The following is a 20,779-nucleotide window of genomic DNA, read 5'->3' on the forward strand; positions in this document are numbered from 1 at the left end:
CTGGGGATTGAACCCAGGGCCTTGTGCTTGCAAGGCAAGCACTCTACCAACTGAGCTATCTCCCCAACCCTTTGCTGTGCTTTCTAAACCCTAAATTACTTAAATATATAAACTAGATTAATCAAAGGATAACAAAAAGGATTTTTCTAACTTCATTCTGAAGTTCCACATCAAGGAGGGCCAAAGTCCACAGTCACAACCTTCTCGTGGACATTTTCATTTTTAGAATGAGCCTGGATAAACCAACAAATCTAACTGTTGAACCATTTCATTTCGAATTCTCCTAAAGTTAAGTAACAGCTTGCAAATCAGTTGTGTGTAGGTTCATGTGACACAGGTTGAGGGCTGTATTTCAGGAACAGGTGCCTTCTGGACAAGAAAATTGAATGGTGGTGTTTGCCTCAGCCAGTATTAATTTTGCTTTTTAAATGTTGCCATAAATAATTCGAATGGATGGCATGCCTTCTGATCCTGAATAGCCACAGGAATGTAACTCATTCAGAGGATTTCATCAGCTGTAGACATGGACCTTCCCCTGCTAAGAACCACCGGGAAACGTTTTCCTCGGGTGCTTTTCTTATAGAATTTATACTGGTTTGAAAAGGAAAATTTTTACTCCTTTTCATGCGAGAATAGATGTAGCTGTAGAAATCAAAATCTTAAATTTTCTGCAGCACTGTACCCCTTCACTTATTTTGGACTCCACTCTGATCTACTCACCCGGTTGGACTGTAACTTAAAACAGGATAGGCCGAGGAAGTTTGTCATTAGGCAGTGTGAAATCCGGGCACCTCGTTTATTTTCTTTCCTCCCCATCAAAGCCTCAAACCCTCACCTGGTTTGCTCTTATTTAAATTTTCCGACTTAACGTGTCTGCCCCTTAAGCCCACAGAATGGTGAGGGCAGCAGATTAGAAGTAGGCAGAGGAACCCTTAAAAGGGAGGTTGGGGTGCTCTTTTCAAGCAAGAATTGAAGGTTCAGGGCATGATGTCAAGGGAGCGGGGAAATAATTTTATTAGAGGAAAGAGGTGTTAAAGTGGACATAATCCCCTTTTTTAATAGAGATAATTTCCCCAGAAGCCTAAATACCTGATGTAGTGACATTGTGCTTGGAATATCCAGGGCTTGGTGTTTCCCATGTCACCTTAATTAGTGATTCTCTTAGTCTTGATTCCAAGGGTCTTAACTACATGGGTGTGCTCACTGTATGCTTAACTAGCACCAGAAGAGTGGACTAATCTGATTTTTATGTGCAGAGAATCAATTCCTGAAGAATGTTATAGGTTCTGTCTTTATTTAAAAAACATAAAGGTTATAATGTTATACATATTTATACTCTTGGTATTTCCAATCTGGCAGCAAATGGAGGCCTGTTCTAAAACCATATGATTGTAACTTGTGTTTATAATTTGTTTCAGGAGAGTTATCCAATTTGTTTAAAGATATCAATTTCAGTATTCCTCCGAGTGGGGGAGGTTGGCCCCAACTTGTACTGACCTTATAACATTACTTAGAAGTGGATCTTTAAGAAACAAAACAAAACAAACTCTAGGTATAAGATTACGGATTTGCCGTTCATTTACTTCATAAAAATAAGACATAGGAAAGTGGTCCAGTTATTTGGATTTTAGATATGTTTAAAAACATCTGACTTCTTAAGTTCTCTCATAGACTGTAAATCACACTGCTAATACTTCTTCAGGGAGGCACTATGAGGTCCAGTACAGAAGAGTGTGTTCCACTCCCTCAGAGCTCCAATCTCAGCTTCTCTTGGTTGACCGTGTGACTTTGAGCAAGTTACTGAACCTTTTTGGGTTCTTTAGGCCTGGGTGGAGGTTTTGTTTTGCTTTGTTTTACTTTTTTTTTTTTTAAATTCTATAAAATGGGAATGGTAGTGTGTCTTTCACAAGGCTGTCCTGGATGTTAAATGAAATTTAAGTGTAAATGAGATTCGGGATGTGAAGGGTACAGTTAATAGTCCATACAGTTAATATTCCATACTTGTTCCCTTTCCCTTTCTTTTGGGAATAGGAAATTTTGTATTAGAAAATTCCACCTTGTGTGGACAGGGCAGCCACCAGGGTTTCACAGACCTGCCTGCCCTCTTAGTCCCTGCTGGTTAGACCTGTAGGAAGGCCACATGAAGACACTTGTAAGCACACAGGGTCCCTCTGGATTGGTTCCTTCTCCTGTAATGTCTTGGCTTTCAGAGAGTGAAGAAGGGGTGAACAGGACTCCTGTTGGGGTCCCCTGCCATCCACATGGGTCTAGTGTGGAATCTGACACCTGGAACCAGAGAAACCTGGACCCAGCACACACGCTGGTTTTGGTACCACTGCTTCCCAGGTACTCAGTAGGGACTGAGAAGGAGCTGGTGTGCCCAGCAAATCCCAGAATCTGCTGGCCTGATCTCCTGGCTCGTTGCTGCATCTCTGACTTCCTGTTCAGGACCATTAAATGTTAAAATACCAAAATAAAGGCAATTCATGTTGTTCTGAGAAAAAAGGAAAAGAAAAGAAAGAAAGAAAGAAAATTCCACCTTGTACCTTGGTTCCTGGTTGCCTTTTCTGTAACTCTTAGGATGTTCTTTTTGGTTTATTATTTGAAGATGACTGAGTCCTAGAGAGCATTAATCTAGAGCCCCAGGCACATCTGCCTGAACACGTTCAGCTCCAACCTCTTTAGAATTAGAGGAAGGCATGTTTTCCGACTTCTTTGATCAAGTTCTAAAATTTTGCTCCAGCCTCCTTCCCATGGTAGATAGCCACGAGTAGTTTGAAATCTTTTCCTATAGGAATTAAAACTGAAGAGGTGACTCTCTGGGATGGCGGTCAGAGGATCAGCTTAGAAATGACCTCTTTTGTAAGTAGAATGATCATGGTTTCTCCTCCTAGAATTTATTGGGTAGCTAAACAACTCTGAAACTCTAAGATCTTTCCGTCCTGTTGATAAAGACATTTCTTGAAACCAAGTCTCAAGATACTGTGATTAGTCTTGATTGTTGAATGGTCCTCATTTTGAGGAAGCAGCAGTGGGAAAAGAGGATGAAGCACAGCATTTTTTTTTTTTTTTTTTTAATGGAAGCAAACTAAATGTGGGGAGTTGTCTGCAGATGCCAGTGAGAAGCCTTTTACTGTAAGTGCTGTCATCTTTCAGCTTCAGTTCTGTTGCCACGGCAACCACAAGGCCTGTGAGTGCCTGGCTGAATGGATTTACAGGAAGCTGGAAGACATTGCTATTCTAAGTAGCTTTCTCCTGCTGTAGAAAGGGTCCTTCCCCTACTGTAGGCCAGCCAACCTTTCCTGGGAACAAAGCAGGCTATTTATGCTAATTGTATTCTGGGCCCTGAGTAAAGAAATGAGAACCTCAGCCCCTGCATACTACTGGCTTGTGAATTCGTTTTTTCTAGTTGTTCCTAGCATTTTGAAGGATCAAATGAAATATATATATATTTTTTTGTTTCGGATACAGGTTTTTAATTTTATTGATTTATTAAAAAAAAATTTTTTTTAAATTTTTCGCTGGGCTAGGGATTGAATTCCTAGTCTTAGGCATGCCAGGCAAGTACACCCCCCCCCCCCCACTGAGCGACACTCAGCTCTCCCTGTTCATTTTCAGCAGCATTTTTTATTCTAGAGATAGAACTGATTTAGAAAAGGAACGAGGAGTGTCAGGGATAATTTTAGCAACAATGAAGTTGGTCTACTCATTTTATAATATTCAAGCATCTAGCTAGGCCATCTTTTTAGAAATATCCACTGTAGCAATAGAAGTAAACATAATGGCTTAGGCAGCTCTTAGGTTTACCCTTTATTACATGTTAAAATTGTCATCTTTTATATTTTCTTGACATCTTAAAGTTGTATTTCTGTATATTTACACTATAGAAAAATTTTATATGGTGGAATATTACTTGAGGGGTTCAACATTAAATGCAGTGCTCTTTTGAGATTTTATGACTCATAATAATTTTTTACAAAAACAATCAAGGATATCAAGACAGTTCCATTAAAAAAGCCTATGAATGATTTTTAGTTTTAAATATAGGCCGTGTGTTGGACTACCTTTCTGATCTCCTTCAAAGCCTTTTTATAAGTAAGTGAGAAATGGTTACTTGTTAAAAACTACTCTTTGGTGTAGATAACCTTTTAGCTGAACTCTGGTAATGGAAGCATTGCATTTTAGTGTAAATGGTCTTTTGTTCTTTGTTTCTCAAACACAGAGTTAAAATTAAAGAAGATTCATAAAAATTCCAGTGTATCTTATACTCCTGATTTTCATCATCCTAGTTCAAGGAGGGGCTAAGATTTCTACTCTTGTTCTGGTTAGATTAAGTTGATGCCAGTTTAAATTTGTCTTTCACTGAGACTGAGATGTTTCTTTTGCATTTTTATCAGGTCTTGAAACTTTTTTAAAAGTAGGTTTGCGAAATATCCCAAAAGACCCTCTTTTAGTGCTACCTCAGTGGTCTGAATAGCAATAATATCTAGTGTAATTGTAAATTGTATTGTTTTGAATCTGCTCTACCAAGTGGTTGCAGTAATAAATTTTACAATTGTGTTTCCTCGAGTCATCCTGAAATAATGATGAAGGATTTAATTCTTGAAAGAGCTTATTTGATATAATATTAGCTTTTGGGAAGTTATTTTAGGATGTCTAGGACCAAAATTTGATCAACCAAGTTATTTGTTAAATACTTCTACAAGGCTCTATAGGATTTGACTGGTCTGCTCAAGGAGTGTTCTCTTGGGACAGAAAACAACCATCTGCCTGGAAACCAGGACTATTGCCTGCTAATGAGTTGAGGGGCATTCATAGGAAGAGTATGCAATGGACCCTCTAGAGAGGGCCAGCTGAAGGAAGTAGGATTCAAGGTATTTCAATCATGATTCATTCAACAGAATTGTGTTCTGCAAACTCTCTATGCCAGGTGCTGTGGCCTTCTGGAACTGCAGTAGTGAACAAGACAGTGATCTTGTGTGTATGGACCTCTGTCTGGTGAGAGATACAAAACCAGGCAATTCCCTCAGAAATAATATCTATGCTAGGTGAATTATAGAGAATTAAGGGATCAACTGGGTTTGGAGGGGCACTGAAGATTCTTTGAGGACATATGAAGCTGAACTGTGATCAGAAAGAAATTCCACTTAAAAAATGGTTGTTTTTTTCCCATCTTTAAGAAAAACTCAACTTCTTAAAAGAAGTCTTCTAAAATATAAATAAGCTCTTCATAGAAAAGACTTCAGAATTTTAGAGCAGGAAGGGAGCTTAAAGTAGTCTAACCTACTTAGCCACCAACTCCTTTTTAACTCTGGAAAGCATAGGAAACTCAAGATTTCCAAAGAGGGCTAGTGGGTCAGTGTGTTAGGCAGCTTTGCATTACTGTAGCAAAATACCAGACATAATCAATTTATAAAGAGAGAAGGTTTATTTTGGCTCCTAGTTTTGGAAGTTTCTGTTTATAATCAGTGGCCCTAATGCTGTGGGTCTGTGGCAAGACAGTAAGTACCCCAAGGCAGAGAGTGTGGGGGAATAACACTGCTCACCAGGGAGCAAAAAGAGTAGGAGACCAAGGTTCCACTGTCCCTAAAAGAGTATGTCCCCAAGGACCTAAAGGCCTCCCACTAGACCCCAACTCTTAAATATCCTGCCACCATGTAATAGCACCATTCTGAGGACCAAGCTTCAAACACATGGCCTTTAGGGGCAGTTCAAGATCCAAACTGTAACTACTAGGAATCCAAACTTCTCTGGTTCAGAACCTTAAGAGTTCGGTAAAGATTATGCCTCTGTGTCTGCTACTTTTTTTTGTTTTGTTTTGTTCTGAGAAAAGGGTTTATTTTATTCCTAATACATCCCTAATATTTTTATCAGACCTCAAACTTTTCAGCATGTGTTTGTATATCCTTTTACAGATACCAAATAGGGAAAGAAACTAAAAAGTGGTTGTGGCAAGCTGTTAAGAAGTAGAACTGAAATTGTGGCTGGCACCTTTCCACCTGAATTAATTAATCTGTCTACTGCAGGATAGAAAAATTACTGTGGTACATGCCCCACATTCATTTGGAAAGCTTGGATGTGCTCTATAGACACATTATTTCTCAGTTAGATGTTCCCCACTAGATCCTGCTGATGGCTCTGATTTTGCACCTTAGCAGAAGAAACTCTATTTTGCGCTCGTTGGTGTAGCTTCCTTTCAAAAACCACATAACATCCATTATTTCCAAAGAGCTTCTGGAAGAATTAATTCTTAAATGTAATTAAGAATTAATTACATTTAAGAAAGAATTGAGAAGCAAACTCAGGTCTTCTAAACTGGTAAATTTTCCCTTATCCTTGTAAGAATGATTTTTGTTTTGTTTGTCGAGATGGGGTCTTGCTGTGTTGTCCAGGCTAGCTTCGAATTTGAGATGCTTCTGCCTCAGATTCTGCATAGCGAGCAAAGAAGGATCATTTTTTATGTTATCCATTTTATTTTCTGGGACTGATTTAGTGACCTGTCTGATATCTCGATGTCAAAAATTCCAGTTTTTAAAAATAATGATAAAAGGAACAAATGTCATTAGACTTAAAAAAAAAAAAAAATATATATATATATATATATATGGAATATTTTGTAAAACATGAGTCATCCGAGTGTCCAAATATCTGAGGTCTTCTAAAGGTATGGAATGACTTATGAGGTTTGGTTTCCCCAAGTTAATTCTTCCTTGTGCTCCCTCATTTCCATAATGTGTCAGGACTCTGTTACAGCATTTTGAACTATAATTATTAGTTTTCTTGTCTATCTCCACCACTAGGCTGTGCACTGCTTCCCTTTTGATTATGTCTGGCATACAGGAGGCACTTGATTAATGTGAGGATGAATGTACAGTAGTAAATTAATATGACTCCCATTGACAAAACAGGATTATTTTAGTTTATGTCAAATGCAGGGCACTTGCTCTGATATTTCACTTTGAAAAGTATCTACTGCATTTGGGGCATTACTTGGAACAGTTAAAATATATAGTCCCATATATTTGTGAAATTTAGGAATAGTCCGATAATTATACTTCTTCTAGTATTGTAAATATAATTTTAGCATTACAGATGATGGTGGTATGCTTACAGTTCTGTTTGTTATCTAAAAATGCATGTAGCTTATTGTTTTAGTCAGTTTTTTCATGGCTGTGACTAAAGGACCTGACAAGAACAATTGTAGAGGAGGAAAGTTTATTTGGGGACTCATGGATTCAGAGGTCTCAGTCTATACCCATTCCTTGGGGCTTGAGGTGAGGCAGAACATCATGGTGGAAGAGTGTGGTGGAGGGAAATAGCTCACATGATGACTGGAAGGCAGAGCGACTCCACTCACCAGATACAGAATATGTACCCCAAAGCCACGCTCTTCAACGCCCACCTCCTCCAGCCACACCCTACCCGCCTTCAGTCTCCACTCAATTAATCCTGTCAGGGGACTGAGTCACTGATTGGCGTAGGGCTTTCACAATCAATCATTTTACCTCTGGATGTTCTTGCATTGTCTCTCACATGGGTGTTTGGGGGACACTCACATCCAAACCACAACACTTACATAGATAGATATAGATATATCTATAAACCAGTGCTTTGACAAACTACACTGAAGTCATTATTTTAAGGGACTGTTGGTAGAACCTATTCCTTATGCATATAAACATTAGATGACTCACTTTCCACCCAGGATTTCTGAGAGTGTAAGATATCTCAATTTTTTGTTGTTGTTGTAGTAATCTTCAATACCTAAAGGCCATCAGTGGAATGTTTCTAAGTTGTCAGTAGTATTTCCTGGGAAAATAATTTATTGATTGTCTAAGAAAGCATGCACTTATTGTCTTGTGTATACTTATAGAAAGGATTATTCATTAAGGTAAATTTTTCTTTTTTTATTTTTACAGACTGCATTTTGATTTGTTGTACACAAATGGGGTACAACTTTTCATTTCTATGGTTGTGCACCATGTAGATTCATACCATTTGTGTAGTCATACATGTACATAGGGTAATATCTGACTCATTCCACCATCTTCCATACCCCCACCCCCTCCTCCCTCTCATTTCCTTCTGTGTAATCTAAAGTTCCTCCATTCTTCTCTCATCCCCCAACATCCCACCCCCATTATATATCATCATCCACTTATCAGGGAAAACATTTTTTGGGATTGGCTTATTTCACTTAGCATGATATTCTCCATTTCCATCCATTTATCTGCAAATGCCATAAAAATATTTGAGGCCATAAATTAATAAAAATGAAGAAATAACATGTACCAACAGGTTTCATATACTGTCACACTTAGTCCTTGAAGATTAAATGGTGTTGGTTTCTTGGGACGTCCTTGTGTATTTTATGATTAAGGGGTGATTTTGGAGATGGAGAAACTGAGCCTCAGAGAAGTGAAGTATCTTGTCCAAGATTGTGTGTGTGTGTGTGGTAGGCTCACCAGCGTGCTGCTTAGCTCCAGCAAAAGCCTGTGCTCAGCTAGTGCTTGTGGGCCGTACCTATAGTTTAGATAATACTACAAGTGAGTTCATCCTGTCCCATGAAAGTGGAAACAGAACTGATATCTGCTCCTTCCCCTCCAGTGGGACTGGGTTGTTGTTGTTTTTCGGGTTCTTTGTTTTTTTGTTTGTTTGTTTGTTTTGGTACCAGGAATTGAACCCAGGGGCACTTAACCACTGAGCCACATCCCCAGCCCTTTTTTTGTATTTTATTTAGAGACAGGATCTCACTAAATTGCTGGGGCTACCTTTGAACTTGTGATCCTCCTGTCTCAGCCTCCTGAGCCGCTGGCATTATTACTGTCTTTTCACCCTTCATCCTACTTAAACCTTGCACCTCTGTTGTCTTTCTGGTGAGTTTAGGTTTATGGTTTGGTTAAATGCAGGAATGACGATCCATAGCACCTGTGTCTGCACAGTGAAAAATACGACGAGAGACTCCTACTTTAAACTAGGGATGGCAGAGGGAAGGAGAGAGCTGTTCGTCCGTTCTTATTTACTAGGTCAGTGCCGTTGAGTGGTTTTGCTTGTTTTCCCTCGGTTCAAATTTAAGAGTAAGGACAAAAGATCGGTGGGCTATTGGGCCACCCTGTTCCCTCACACGCCGCACCAGGTGGCTCAAAGAAGGGGGCTCCCCCGAGCCCTGTGGGACAGGCCTGTCCAGTGCCACATCACAGCTCCATTGTTTTTCAGGTCTTGTGTGCTAAGCAGGAAAACGTACAAAGGGGTTTTGTTCTCGTGGCTTCCCACTGCAGCCCACGCCATGTAGTCCATTTTTTTATTTTTTTTTTTAAATATCATCTGTGTTCTTACCAGTTCTCTTCTGTTGGCTGGTTAGATGTGTAAAGTATCAACAATTTCCACGTGAAAAGTCTTGGTTTTTCTAAGACACTATATAGGCAGCATGACTTCATTTTCTCCTGTGCGGACTGTGCCCTTCTCTTGTGCACCGTTCCCTCCCCTGTCTCTCTCCCAGGTCCCCGTTGCAATCTCACGCCCTTTCTCTCTCCTCAAACCTGCTGCATGCACCTCTTCCCCCAGCTTCACGCTCGGAGGACGCCTTTGCTTCAGTTTTCTCAGTGAAGCAGGAAGTAATCAGAACCTCTGCCTCAAAAATTAAAAAATGAAAAAAATCAAGAACAAAAGCAGATGGTCACCTGTCCCACCTAGAAGTATCTGTGTCCCTGCAGTCCTGTCTGTTGAGGACTGACCGTGGTCTTATCCAAGGCTAGTCCCTCTGCCTGCGCCCCGACCCCATTCTTTCTCACGAAGGGACGCAGACCTGACAGTTCCCTTTCTTTCTTCTATCAGCAGTTCTCCTGTGCCCTGGATCTTCGCAGCAGTGTACTAACTTGCTGTTATTTCTCTCATCTTGGAAAGCAAGTCACCTGACTGTTGGCTAGACCCCGTCCCCTTGCCCTCCCCATCAGTCTGCCTCACCTTCGTGCCCAGCATGCCTTGAAAAAATGGTCCTCCTTGCTGTGACGGATGCTTTCCCTCTGACTCTCTGTTAGACCCACTGAAGTCAGACGTGATCCCAGCCATCCCATTAGAACTGCTTTTGTCAAGATCCCAATGATACTCATGTTGCTAAATTCAGTTGTCACTTTTCAATCTTCATCTAATTTGGCCTGTCAGTAGCACTGACACCCAGTCGATTGCTCCCTTCTCCATGGAACTCTTTCTTGGTGTGGTTTCCAGCACACTGGCTTTTCTTCCTCCCTGTCTGGCTCCTCCTTCTCTTTGCTGAATCTGCAGCTTCTCCGTGACCTTGTAATGCTGCTGCACTTTGGAGTTCAGGTCCTGTACCCCTGTCCTGTGTGTGTGCACTGTGATGATCCAAGATTTTCAAAACCATCCATGCGGTAGAAAATTCCAGATGTATGCATCCAGCCCTGAGCTCTCCCCGGAAATTCAGATTTGTATCCATCCAGCTTTCCACTCAGCACCTCCGCCTGGATTCATAGGAATTCCACAGTCAGTGCTCCAAATCTGAATCCTGAAGCTGCCTCTGCACTACTAAACTTGCACGTTATCTTGCCCTCTTCCTGCAGAGTTAATGGTGACCCCGACCTTTCAGTTGCTCAAGCCCAAATCCCTGAAATATGGCATTTGACCCTTTTTTTAAAAAACATATTGTTTTTTTGTTTAGATGGACACAATACCTTCCTTTTTGTTTTTACGTGGTGCTGAGGCTCGAACCCCGTGCCTCACATGTGCTAGTCCTGCGCTCTACCACCGAGCCACAGCCCCAGCCCTGTGGTGATCTTTTCTTCCATGTCCCTACGCCCAGTAAGACCCCCTCTTTCTACTACCAGTCCTGACGCCTTGGCACAGTCCACCCTCCTCTACCTGGAGAGGCAGTGGTCTCCGGCAACGCCCTCCCCATTTGTGCCCTTTTATAGTCGAGCTCTTTTTTTTAGTTTGGGGTTTTTCGTTTTAATTGACATGTAAGTGTGAACTCATTTGGGCCAGTGTGATCATTTGATACGTGCGAACAACAACGCCTAATGACTGAATCAGGGTAGTTAGCATTTCCATCTTTTAGTCATTGTGTTTGGGGACTTCCAACCCCTCTGAGTTCTTCGTGAAATATGTAATAGGTTGTTACAGACCGAGTCATCCCTGGCTGGAGCACACTGGAGCTTATTCCTCCTGTCTAACTGCATTTGGTCGCTCTTACTGTGAGCCTCTCCTGCCCTTCCTAGCTCTAGGAATCATTCCTCTCTTTTTGGGGTCAACTTTTAAAAACTCCACGTGAGTGAGAATAAGTGAGTCTGCGTCTGTGTCTCCCACTTCCATTCATTTTGCCTCAAGTGACAGAATTTCATTCTTATTATGGCTGAATAATACTCCGTTTCATACCCACACACATATACACCACATACTGCATTTTCTTTATCCATTCGTTAGTGGACAGACTCCTCCATGTCCTGAATGTTGTGAGTAGTGTTGCAGTGAACCTGGGATTGTAGGTGTCTCTTTGACATGCTAATTTCGTTTCCAGTTTTTAAGCAGAAGTAGGATAACTGGATCATCTGGTAGTTCTATTTTTAGCTTTTGAAAGAGCCTTCATTCCATTCTCCATGACACCTGAATTAGTTTACATTCCTACCAATAGTACATGAAAGTTCTCTTATCTATGCACCTTTACCACCATTTATTAATGTTTTTATTTATTTATTTATTTATTTATTTTGATGATAGCCACTGTGACTGGAGTGAAATGATATCTATTTGCAATTTCCTAATGATGTTGAGTATTTTTTTCCATATACTTGTTAGCCATTTATATAATACTTTTTTTGGAGAAATGTCTGGTCAGATCATTTGTCCATTTTTAAATTGGATTTTCTTTTTTTCAGTACCAGGGATTGAACCCAAGGCAAAGGCTCTCCCATGGAGCTCATCCCCAACCTTTTTAAAAATTTTATTTTGATACACAATCTCCCTAAGTCACCCAGGCTGGCCTCAAAGTGGTGATTCTCATGCTTCAGCCTCCGAGTAGCTGGGATCACAGGCATATGCCACCATGCCCCTTTTGGATTTTTATTTTTATTTTAAAAATTTTTTCAGTTTCTTGAGATCCTACAGTGTAGTTTTAGCACAGTCTGATCCTGTTCAAATGAGAGTCATGTTGTGGCAGTCTTCCGCTTGAAAGCGGCCAGTGGTTTCCCACCTCACTGAGAGTAAAGCCGGAGACCTTACTGATGACAGACGAGGCCCTAACAGTCTGTTCCACCTCGCGTTACCTTTCTTCCCTGCTCACTGTGTTCCAGGACCTGCCTCCTGCTTCCCTTGAGCATGCTCAGTCTGATCTCTCCACAGGGCTTTGCACAGTCTGTTTCAGTGTCCTCGCTTGGAACACTTTTCCCACAGATACCTTGCATGGCTTGCTCTGTTACCCCTTCCAGTGTTTCGCTCAGATGTCGCCTTTGCAGTGAGGCATTCCCTGCCTACCCTGTCCCGCATCACAGTGGCCAGCCCTGCATTCACTGTTCCCTCGCGCGCCCTCTGTCCGCAGCTCCTACCACCTCCTGACCTTGTATAAACTGACCTGAGCATCTGACGGTTCATCTCCCCAGACGTGCTCAGTGAAGGCAAGAACTTCTTTCTCCCAGGGTGGCGGTTGTGGCTCAGTGGCAGAGTGTTTGCCTAGCACGTGGGTTCGATCCTCAGCACCACATAAAAATAAGTAAATGAAATACAGAGATTGTGCCCATCTACAACTTCGAAAAGAGAAGAAAATTCAGTCCTTTCTCCCTCCCTTGTCCTCCTCCTCATTCTCTTTGGACTCATGTTTCTGTAGCACCTGGACTAGTGCCTGGTTTGGGATGAATGGAGGCAGAAGCGGTTCCATGTCTTGGGTGGTAGGTCACTATCCTGAGTGTACATCTGTATGAAGCCAACTCAGTTAGGATATGTGTTTCATCTGAAGCTGTACCCTTTATTCATTTGGTATCTATCAATTCTTGAAAGTATTGCTGCTTTTACTCAAGGCATAGCTGCACCTAATTGAAAATTATTTATTTTGGTGAACTAATTAACCAAATATGCATACAGTGACTAGAACTCGAATCAAAGGGAAGCAAACTGTTTGGAAAGCTGATTGAAGTTGACAGGTGACATCACTGAAAGATGATTAGGAAGGTCTAAATAGAACTGTTGTGGAAAATAAACCATCCTTTTGATCTGTTGTATTTCTGGGAACTGTTGAGTACTTTTATTCTGTATAACAAGTAACTTGGTTATTTGTCATTCTGGTCAAATGCCAACAAATTCAGTGTCAGACAAAATATTTCCTTGTAATAAGATGAATAAAAAATGAGTTAACTGCCAAGTGCTGTGGCTCATGCCTGTAATCTCAGCAGCTTGGGAGGCTGAGGCAGGCGGATTGTGAGTTCGAAGCCAGCCTCAGCAATTTAGCAAGGCCCTAAGCAATTCTGCAAGACCTTGTCTCTAAATAAAATATAAAAAAGGGTTGGGGATAGGTCTTAGTGGTTAAGTGTCCCTGGGTTCAATACCCAAGGGTGGGGGATGAATTAACTGATTTTTCACAGACACATTCATTCAAGTATGTTTTAGAAAATTCAGTTCTTTTTAATGTTAGTTTTTTCTTTCTCAAAACACTGGATTAAAATTTAAAGGATATTTGTTTCACTCAGCCAAGGAAGTAAAATTGGGTTCAAACCATTTATTGAATATGTGTAAAAAAACAAAACATTTGGAAATATAAGATAAACATAAATTACTAGAAAACAATGTGAAATGAAATAGGAAAATGAACTGTGGGGTTCCAGATGAGGGAAGGCAAATGGTGTTCACATTAATGCAGAGGTGGAGGGATGCCTGTCTAGCTTGTGGGAGGCCCTGGGTTCAACCCCTAGAGTCACAGAAAAACAAAACAACAACAACAAAAAGATTAAAGCAGAGGGTGGTTGGGGTTGTGGCTCAGGCACTGGGTTCAGTCCTCAGCACCGCATAGAAATAAGTAAATAAAGGTATCATGTCCATCTACAACTGAAGAAAAAAAAAAAAGATTAAAACAGATATGTGGAAGTAGAGGATCCACATAGAAATTCCTGTGTGAGGACACTTTGCTCTCTAGATCTGTTTATTTGTAAATGAGGAGTGACCGTAGTATCAATGTCAGAGGGTTATCGTGGGGATTAATGAGGCAATGCATCTCTTGATACAGAGAGAATTCAGAGAAGTTAAGCAATGTGGTGATTCATCAAGTCCTAAACATAAGAGGTGACAATGACCATGAAGGTCACAACTGTGATACCACTTGTCCCAGAGAAGTTATTCTGGGTCTTACACAGGTCCAATAAAAACAACCCCATGCCACAGCCTCAGTTATAGCAAAGCCCAAGCTCTCATGGGCCCTAGAGGGTCATGAATAGTAAGCATTCATGCCCACCCCGGAAGTCATGGCACTAAAGGGTGATCAGAAAATCTGAGGGACAGCATGGTGGCAAGAACCAGCACTGAAGCGGAAGCAGCCCCACACTTTCGTCACCTGGTGAATGGATAACAAATGTGGTACATCCATACAATGGAGTATTATTTAGCCATGGAAAGGAATGAAATTCTGATACATGCTACAAAACGGATGAACCTTGAAAGTGTGCCAAGTGAAAGAAGCCACTCACAAAATATCACATACTGTGTGATTCCATTCATATAAAATATCTAGAATAGGCAAGTTCATAGAGGTATAAAGTAAGTTATGGAACTGGGCATGATTGTGTACATCTGTAATCCTCGCAACTTGGGAGGCTGAATCAGGAGGATTGAGAGTTCAAGGTCAGCCTAGGCAACCTAGTGAGAACCTGTCTCATGAAGGTTGGGGATATAGCTCAGTAGTTTAAAAAAAAAAAAAAATCCTTTGGGTTCAATCCCCACTACCAAAAGAAAAAAATACATAGGTAATTGTGGGTCTTTGGGCATGAAGAAAAGCTGTCATGCTAATGGGCATGGAGTTTCTTTCTGGGGCAGTGAAAATGTTCAAAATGGATTATGGTCACGGTTGCACACTCTGAATATATTAAATACCTTGAGTGGTGCATTGTACGGTATGTGAATCATATCTCAATAAAGCTGTTAAAAAAAACTCCCACCATTGTGCAGATAGGAACCCAAGTAGGCTTGACGTGACTGACCGAGGGGTGAGCAGAAGAAATGACAAAGACGGGGGTGAGAAATGAGCAGGCCATGCCCACGGAAGGACATTTTCTTACCAAGGAAGAAGCCACTGAGGTTGTAGGTGGTTGTAGGCACCCGGTGCCTGTGGGTGACCACACGCCACCTACAACCCTGAGGACAGTGATGGCTGAAGCGGAGGAGCTGTGGGAGACTGGAGTCAGGCGGCAGGACAGGGCCTTGGCAGGAGTCCAGCAAGAGAGAAGGTGCAGGTGAACCAAGGAGTAGAAGTAGATGCGCTTGAGAGCCATGTAAGAATTGGGAAGGACTGGGTGTGAGGGGCTGATGCAGAAAGGAGAGGAGGCCAGCCTCCCAGGAGGCCAGCATGGGGGAAGGGGTCTGTGCCATCACCAGCTGAGACAGAAAGAAGCAGGGGGAGCAGAACAATAAGATGATTCTTCTTGAGAGCATCCGATGCCGTGTGGCTGAGCTGAGAGTCAGTGAAGCACAGAAGTTGGATCTTGTTGATGAGTATTGGAAGGAGGGAGCCATCTCCGCCCGTGCCTGCTCCACCTGTGGTCTGTGCAGTTTTTCGGTATTGCAAAGACAAGTGCATCATTTGGGTCACCTGAATAATGTGACCTGAGTCCTCTACAGTCATATCTAGTCTTCTCTATGGAACTTTGTTTTCTGACTCTGTAGTGAGATTTTTTTTTTTCCCCTCCAATAAAAAGCTAGTGATGAAGATATACAGGATTCCTGAGACTGTGCTGGCCTTCTGAGTACTAGAGCAATTTGCTAAAACCCCATTATTGGGAATGGAATACTTTTCACTAAAGAAATCTTACAGCCCTTTGAAATACAGGTGATAGTAGAACCTGTCTGTGTCCAAAGCCCTGAAGATGGTTCCAGTTGATACCACTGGGATGAATGGGTTAATATGTCCCCCAAATCCAGGTTCTGTGGGGTCTGAACTGATAGAGAACAGAGCAGAACTTTTGGAAACTGAATATGTGATGAAGACTCCACATCTCAAGCATAAGGCCTTGGAAGAGCCCTGAAGCCAAACTCCCATTACCTTCATCTGATCTTGGCCATGGTAGAGATGGGTGTTAACATGTCCAGCACAGTATATACCAGGCACCGTGTTCATATATTAATCTTCAGAACTGCCCAAGGCACTGTACTGGAGGTACAGAAAAGCCCTGCCCAAGGTCACAGAGCTGGGAAGTGCAGAGTTAGAAGGGGAAGGACAAAAGAGAAAAGAACCCTAGGACTGAAAGCAGGCCTCTTTCAACCCCAGCTTTGCCACTGTCCACTGGGAAACCCTGGGAAACAAAATCACGTAACCTAGCCAGTGCAACTTGACTTCACCGTGAAACAGGAATAGCGAGGTCTGCCGGGAGCCCTTCCTTGTGTTGGTCTGGGGTCGGACCATGCGTGGAAGTGCTTTGTGACGGCAGAGTGCTTGGGAGGAGCCGTGATGTTGAGCAGCTTTCTCTTCCTCCTCAGTGTTGTGGGCGAGGCGGGGAAATGTTTTCAATTTTGCTAACTTTATTTTTTCTAATATTTCTGATTTCTTGGGTGTGATTTTTTTTTTTTTCCAGGTTACTTGTCTTCAGGACTTTTTTGGTGATGATGATGTTTTTATTGCATGTGGACCTGAAAAATTCCGTTACGCCCAGGATGACTTTGTCTTGGATCACAGCGGTAAGGCTGTTCATTGACCATCTCTATGACCCCTGGAACACAGGCTGGGATTTAGTTACCTGGTACATGTTAGGAAGTCCGCTGTGCTGAGGAAAGATGAGCCGGATGTGGTGGCTCTCACCTGGAGCCCCAGCTGCTTGGGAGACCGAGGAGGAGAAGGATCCCTGGAGCCTGGGACTTCAAGGCCAGTCTAGACAGCTCAGCAAGATCCTGTCTCAAAATACAAACAAAAAATAGATGAAAGGATAACTGAATAGTACTGGTGGTGATCTGAGGTTTCTTTTTTACCTCATTGTTTCGGTTGCAGCTGTAAAAGAGAAACAATGTGCTCTGTGTGTCTATTCCTGGGGAGGAAAAGCTATTTTGTGGGCGAAATTTTAAAAATCCCTTTTTCTTGATTTTAGCCAATGTATGGAGTTTTCAGCTAAAAGAAGTGATCTCAGTTATTTCAAATGTTGTTCTAGGAATAGGGCTTTATTGTCTTAATTATTCTAAGCCTATCACGGTAATAATGGTTGTTTTAGCTAATACTGAAGTCAAGTTCTTTAAATAGCGCAAAAGTATCCAGGCTTAAAATTTTTGAAAAGAAAAATCTTAGAGATAAAGTCCTACTCTTTTATAAATGAGGAAAGCTGGCTTTTAAAATAATGAATGATAGACAACTTCCAACTGAAGGGTGGTGACTGTCCAGAATAGAGAACTGTATCACCAAATAAATAGGAATATGTGTGCTTTTTACGACTTGAGGTGGTAGTAACCTGTATCAGCTATCTATGTGCATGCAGTTTATCTACTTTAGAGATTTCTGTTTTGCTTTTCACCTCTATGGAATTTCTTAAAGGGTTTCTGTATTGTATTCTATTGGAATGTCCCTGCTTTTGGTTGGTTACACCACCATAAAGTCCTTAATTATAGATGATGTTCTTTTGTATTATCTCTGCCAATAATGTTCTTCCTCTTTCCTGTGAGATGGAGGTTGACTGAGAGATTCATTTACCTATCACCTGCAGTTTACATTTTCCTCCATTTTAGCTTTAATATCATATTTCCTTGTCAACAGCGATCGTTTTGGAAGTTGAGAAACTGAAACTAAATGATGTGTTCTAGGTGATAAAGTTTATCTGGTTTGGGCATGGTGGTGCACACCTGTAATCCCAGCAATTTAGAGGCAGAGGCAGGAGGATCACAAGTTTGAGGCTAGCCTTACCAATACAGCAAGACCCTAGTCAGCTTTTTTGCTGCTGTGACTTAAAGACCTGACAAGAACAATTTTAGAGGAGGAAAAGTTTATTTGGGGGTTCAGAGTTTCAGGGGTCTCAGTTCACTGAGAGCAGGCTCCATTCCTTTGGGCTCCAGGTGAGGCAGAAAAGAGTGCAGTGGAGGGAAGTACCTGAGAGAAGCAGAGAGAGCTCAACAAGGACCAAATATAAACCCCTAAGGCACAAGCCCAGGGACCCACCTCCACCAGCCACACCCTACCTGTTTATGGCACCACTCAGTTAATCCCTTCAGGGGATTAATTCACTGATTGGGTTAAGGCTCTCATAACCCAGTCAGTTCACCTCTAAAGATTCTTGCCTTGTCTCACACATGAGCCTTTAGGGGACACCTCATATGTAAACCATTACACTCTATTTAAAAAAAAAAATAAAACAGGGTTGGGGGCTAAGGTTGTATAATCCAGTGGTAGAGCACCCTGGGTTCAGTCCCCAGTATTACAAAAGAAAAATTTATTTGGATAATAACAGCAACAAAATATTTGTTCCCAGGCATGTACAGACAGTGCACTCTGTGTGCCTGTTGTAAATTTAAACTAGTGGGGTCCTTTTTTGTTGATGGCCATCAGTGGCCTCCACTAGTAAGAGGTGGGTGAGAACTATTGATTTCTTCCCTCTCAATTTCTAGTTACTTAACCTGATACACAGAGAGGAGAATAATGGTCACTTCATAAGGTTTAGTGAGGATTAAGGGAATTAGCCTGTCATGGCTGCTAGGGTGTCCATCACTTACTTGGGAATATGTGTCTACAGGAATATGTGTCTACTGCTCTTTCTGTTACTGTCGCTGAAAATACCACGCCACCACCATTACATGGTGAAGTTGTGCAGTGAAAGCAAATCTCAGCCCTTATTCACCACAAGTGCATTTATTAGGAGATGAGGAGTTTTTTGTTTTGTTTGGTACCAGGGACTGAACTCAGGGGCACTCAACCACTGAGCCATTTCCAGCCCTTTTTTCTGTTTTATTTAGAGACAGGGTCTCCACCTTGCTGAGACTGGCTTTGAACTTGCGATCCTCCTGCCTCAGCCTCCCTAGCCACTGGGATTACAGGCATGCACCATGGCACCTGGCTAGGTGACAAGGAATTTTTAAAAATCAGTTGTTTAACTTGTGATCTTGAAGTCCTAACTGTCTTTTTAGGCTTATTACAACATCTTGCATTAAAGATCCACAGAATTCAGCTAACCTAATCTTGGTCAAGTAATAGATCCTCCAGTAAGAGTTGGGTGCAGGACTGGTTCTGATTCCTATGCCGAGGGTGTAGTTCTGAAGTTACTGACTCTATATTGACCTGTCCTGCTCATAAGAGTGACAGTGCCTTTAAAATGTTTCTAACTGGTCCACACACTACATCTTTCAACAAGGAACACTTTCTAACACCCACAATGCCAATTAACCAAGCAAAAGTGGCTACTGCTCCCTTCCTATGGAGGTTTTGATTTGAGTCTTTCAGATGCTAACTAACCTCCCTTGGTGTGTATTTTTCTGATTAGTGTACTTCACATGTTAATTTACTGCCCCTAGGGTTTAGATTAAAACTAACCCATATTTTAATATTTCTGCATAAATTGAAGTATTTTAAAGTATAGACAATGTTATCTAATTCAATCCTCTATAACAAGCCTATGAAGCAGATTTTATTCTTATTCCAATTAGAGTAAAGAAGAAAAGAGAAAAATGCTGAGACTTAGAACATAACTAAGGTCTCCCAGTCAGCAAATGTCAAATCCATGATCCATCCCAAATCTACATGATTCTAAAACCCATCTTCTTAATCATTCAAATTAGTAGCAGTTATGTTCACTGTAATTATTTCTGGTACTTCAAATACTGACAATTTATGGAAAGACCTAAGTTATTGTTTAAAGCTATTTTCCTCATTTTTAATGCCTCACACTTTGGGAAGATGGAAAATAAGACAGGAGTTAGTGCCCCATGTCCTTTGAAAATAAGGTCATCCAGGAGTTGGAGAGGGTAATAAAATCATAGTCTTGGCCTGTCAATGCTACTTGTCCTAAAGAATGTTGCACACCTGGCTGGGTTGTGGAGGTTTCTGTGTATCAAGTTAGTAGGATGCTGGGGTTTTGGAACTGAAGATAAACTCAGGTGTACGTTGGGGGCGGTTTCTTTGTACATTATTTAGTAGGACTTGAGGGTTGCTCAGTAGTCCAACCGTTGCCTAGCATGCACGAAGCCTTGGGTTCACTCCCCAGCACTGTACCTTCCCCCCACAACAACAACAACAACAACAACAACAACAAAACTTTAACAATAATAGAGAAATCGTGGGGTAATAATTGGGTACGCCCTGCTTCAGTTTGTGCCCTTTTGTTTCTTTCTAGAATGCCGTGTCCTGAAGTCATCTTATTCTCGAGCCTCAGCTGTTAAATATTCAGGATCCAAAAGCCCTGGGCCCTCTCGTCGCAGCAAATCACCAGCTTCAGGTAGTTAAGAGAAGAGTGGTGTATGGTCACAAAAGAGGCTGGTCATTCTCCTTTGGTTTTATTAAACATTTATGAGCTGGTAGTCTTTGCCAGGCTTGTGTGCAGCCAGGTTCCAGAATAGCATAAAGATAAGATTTTAAAGCCAAAAAGGTAAATCTGTTTTCCAGAGTCCTAAG

At 41.5% G+C, this 20,779-nt stretch overlaps 1 protein-coding gene across 6 annotated transcripts in view; it reads left to right on the plus strand.

Annotated features, from left to right (window-relative positions):
- Window positions 1–20,779, plus strand: part of Dclk2 (doublecortin like kinase 2) — a 149,298-nt gene that overhangs the window by 72,716 nt on the left and 55,803 nt on the right. For all 6 annotated transcript variants that reach the window (XR_007110540.1, XR_007110541.1, XM_047566926.1 and 3 more), the window contains exons 3-4: window positions 16,776–16,878; window positions 20,502–20,603. Coding sequence is in view for 4 of the 6 variants with exons in the window: in XM_047566926.1 (XP_047422882.1) it covers window positions 16,776–16,878; window positions 20,502–20,603 (205 nt within the window). In the remaining 2 variants the exon portion in view is untranslated. The remainder of the gene's footprint in view (window positions 1–16,775; window positions 16,879–20,501; window positions 20,604–20,779) is intronic.

The sequence above is a fragment of the Sciurus carolinensis genome, chromosome 10 (genome assembly GCF_902686445.1).
Source record: "Sciurus carolinensis chromosome 10, mSciCar1.2, whole genome shotgun sequence".
In the NCBI taxonomy this organism is placed as follows: Eukaryota; Metazoa; Chordata; class Mammalia; order Rodentia; family Sciuridae; genus Sciurus; species Sciurus carolinensis.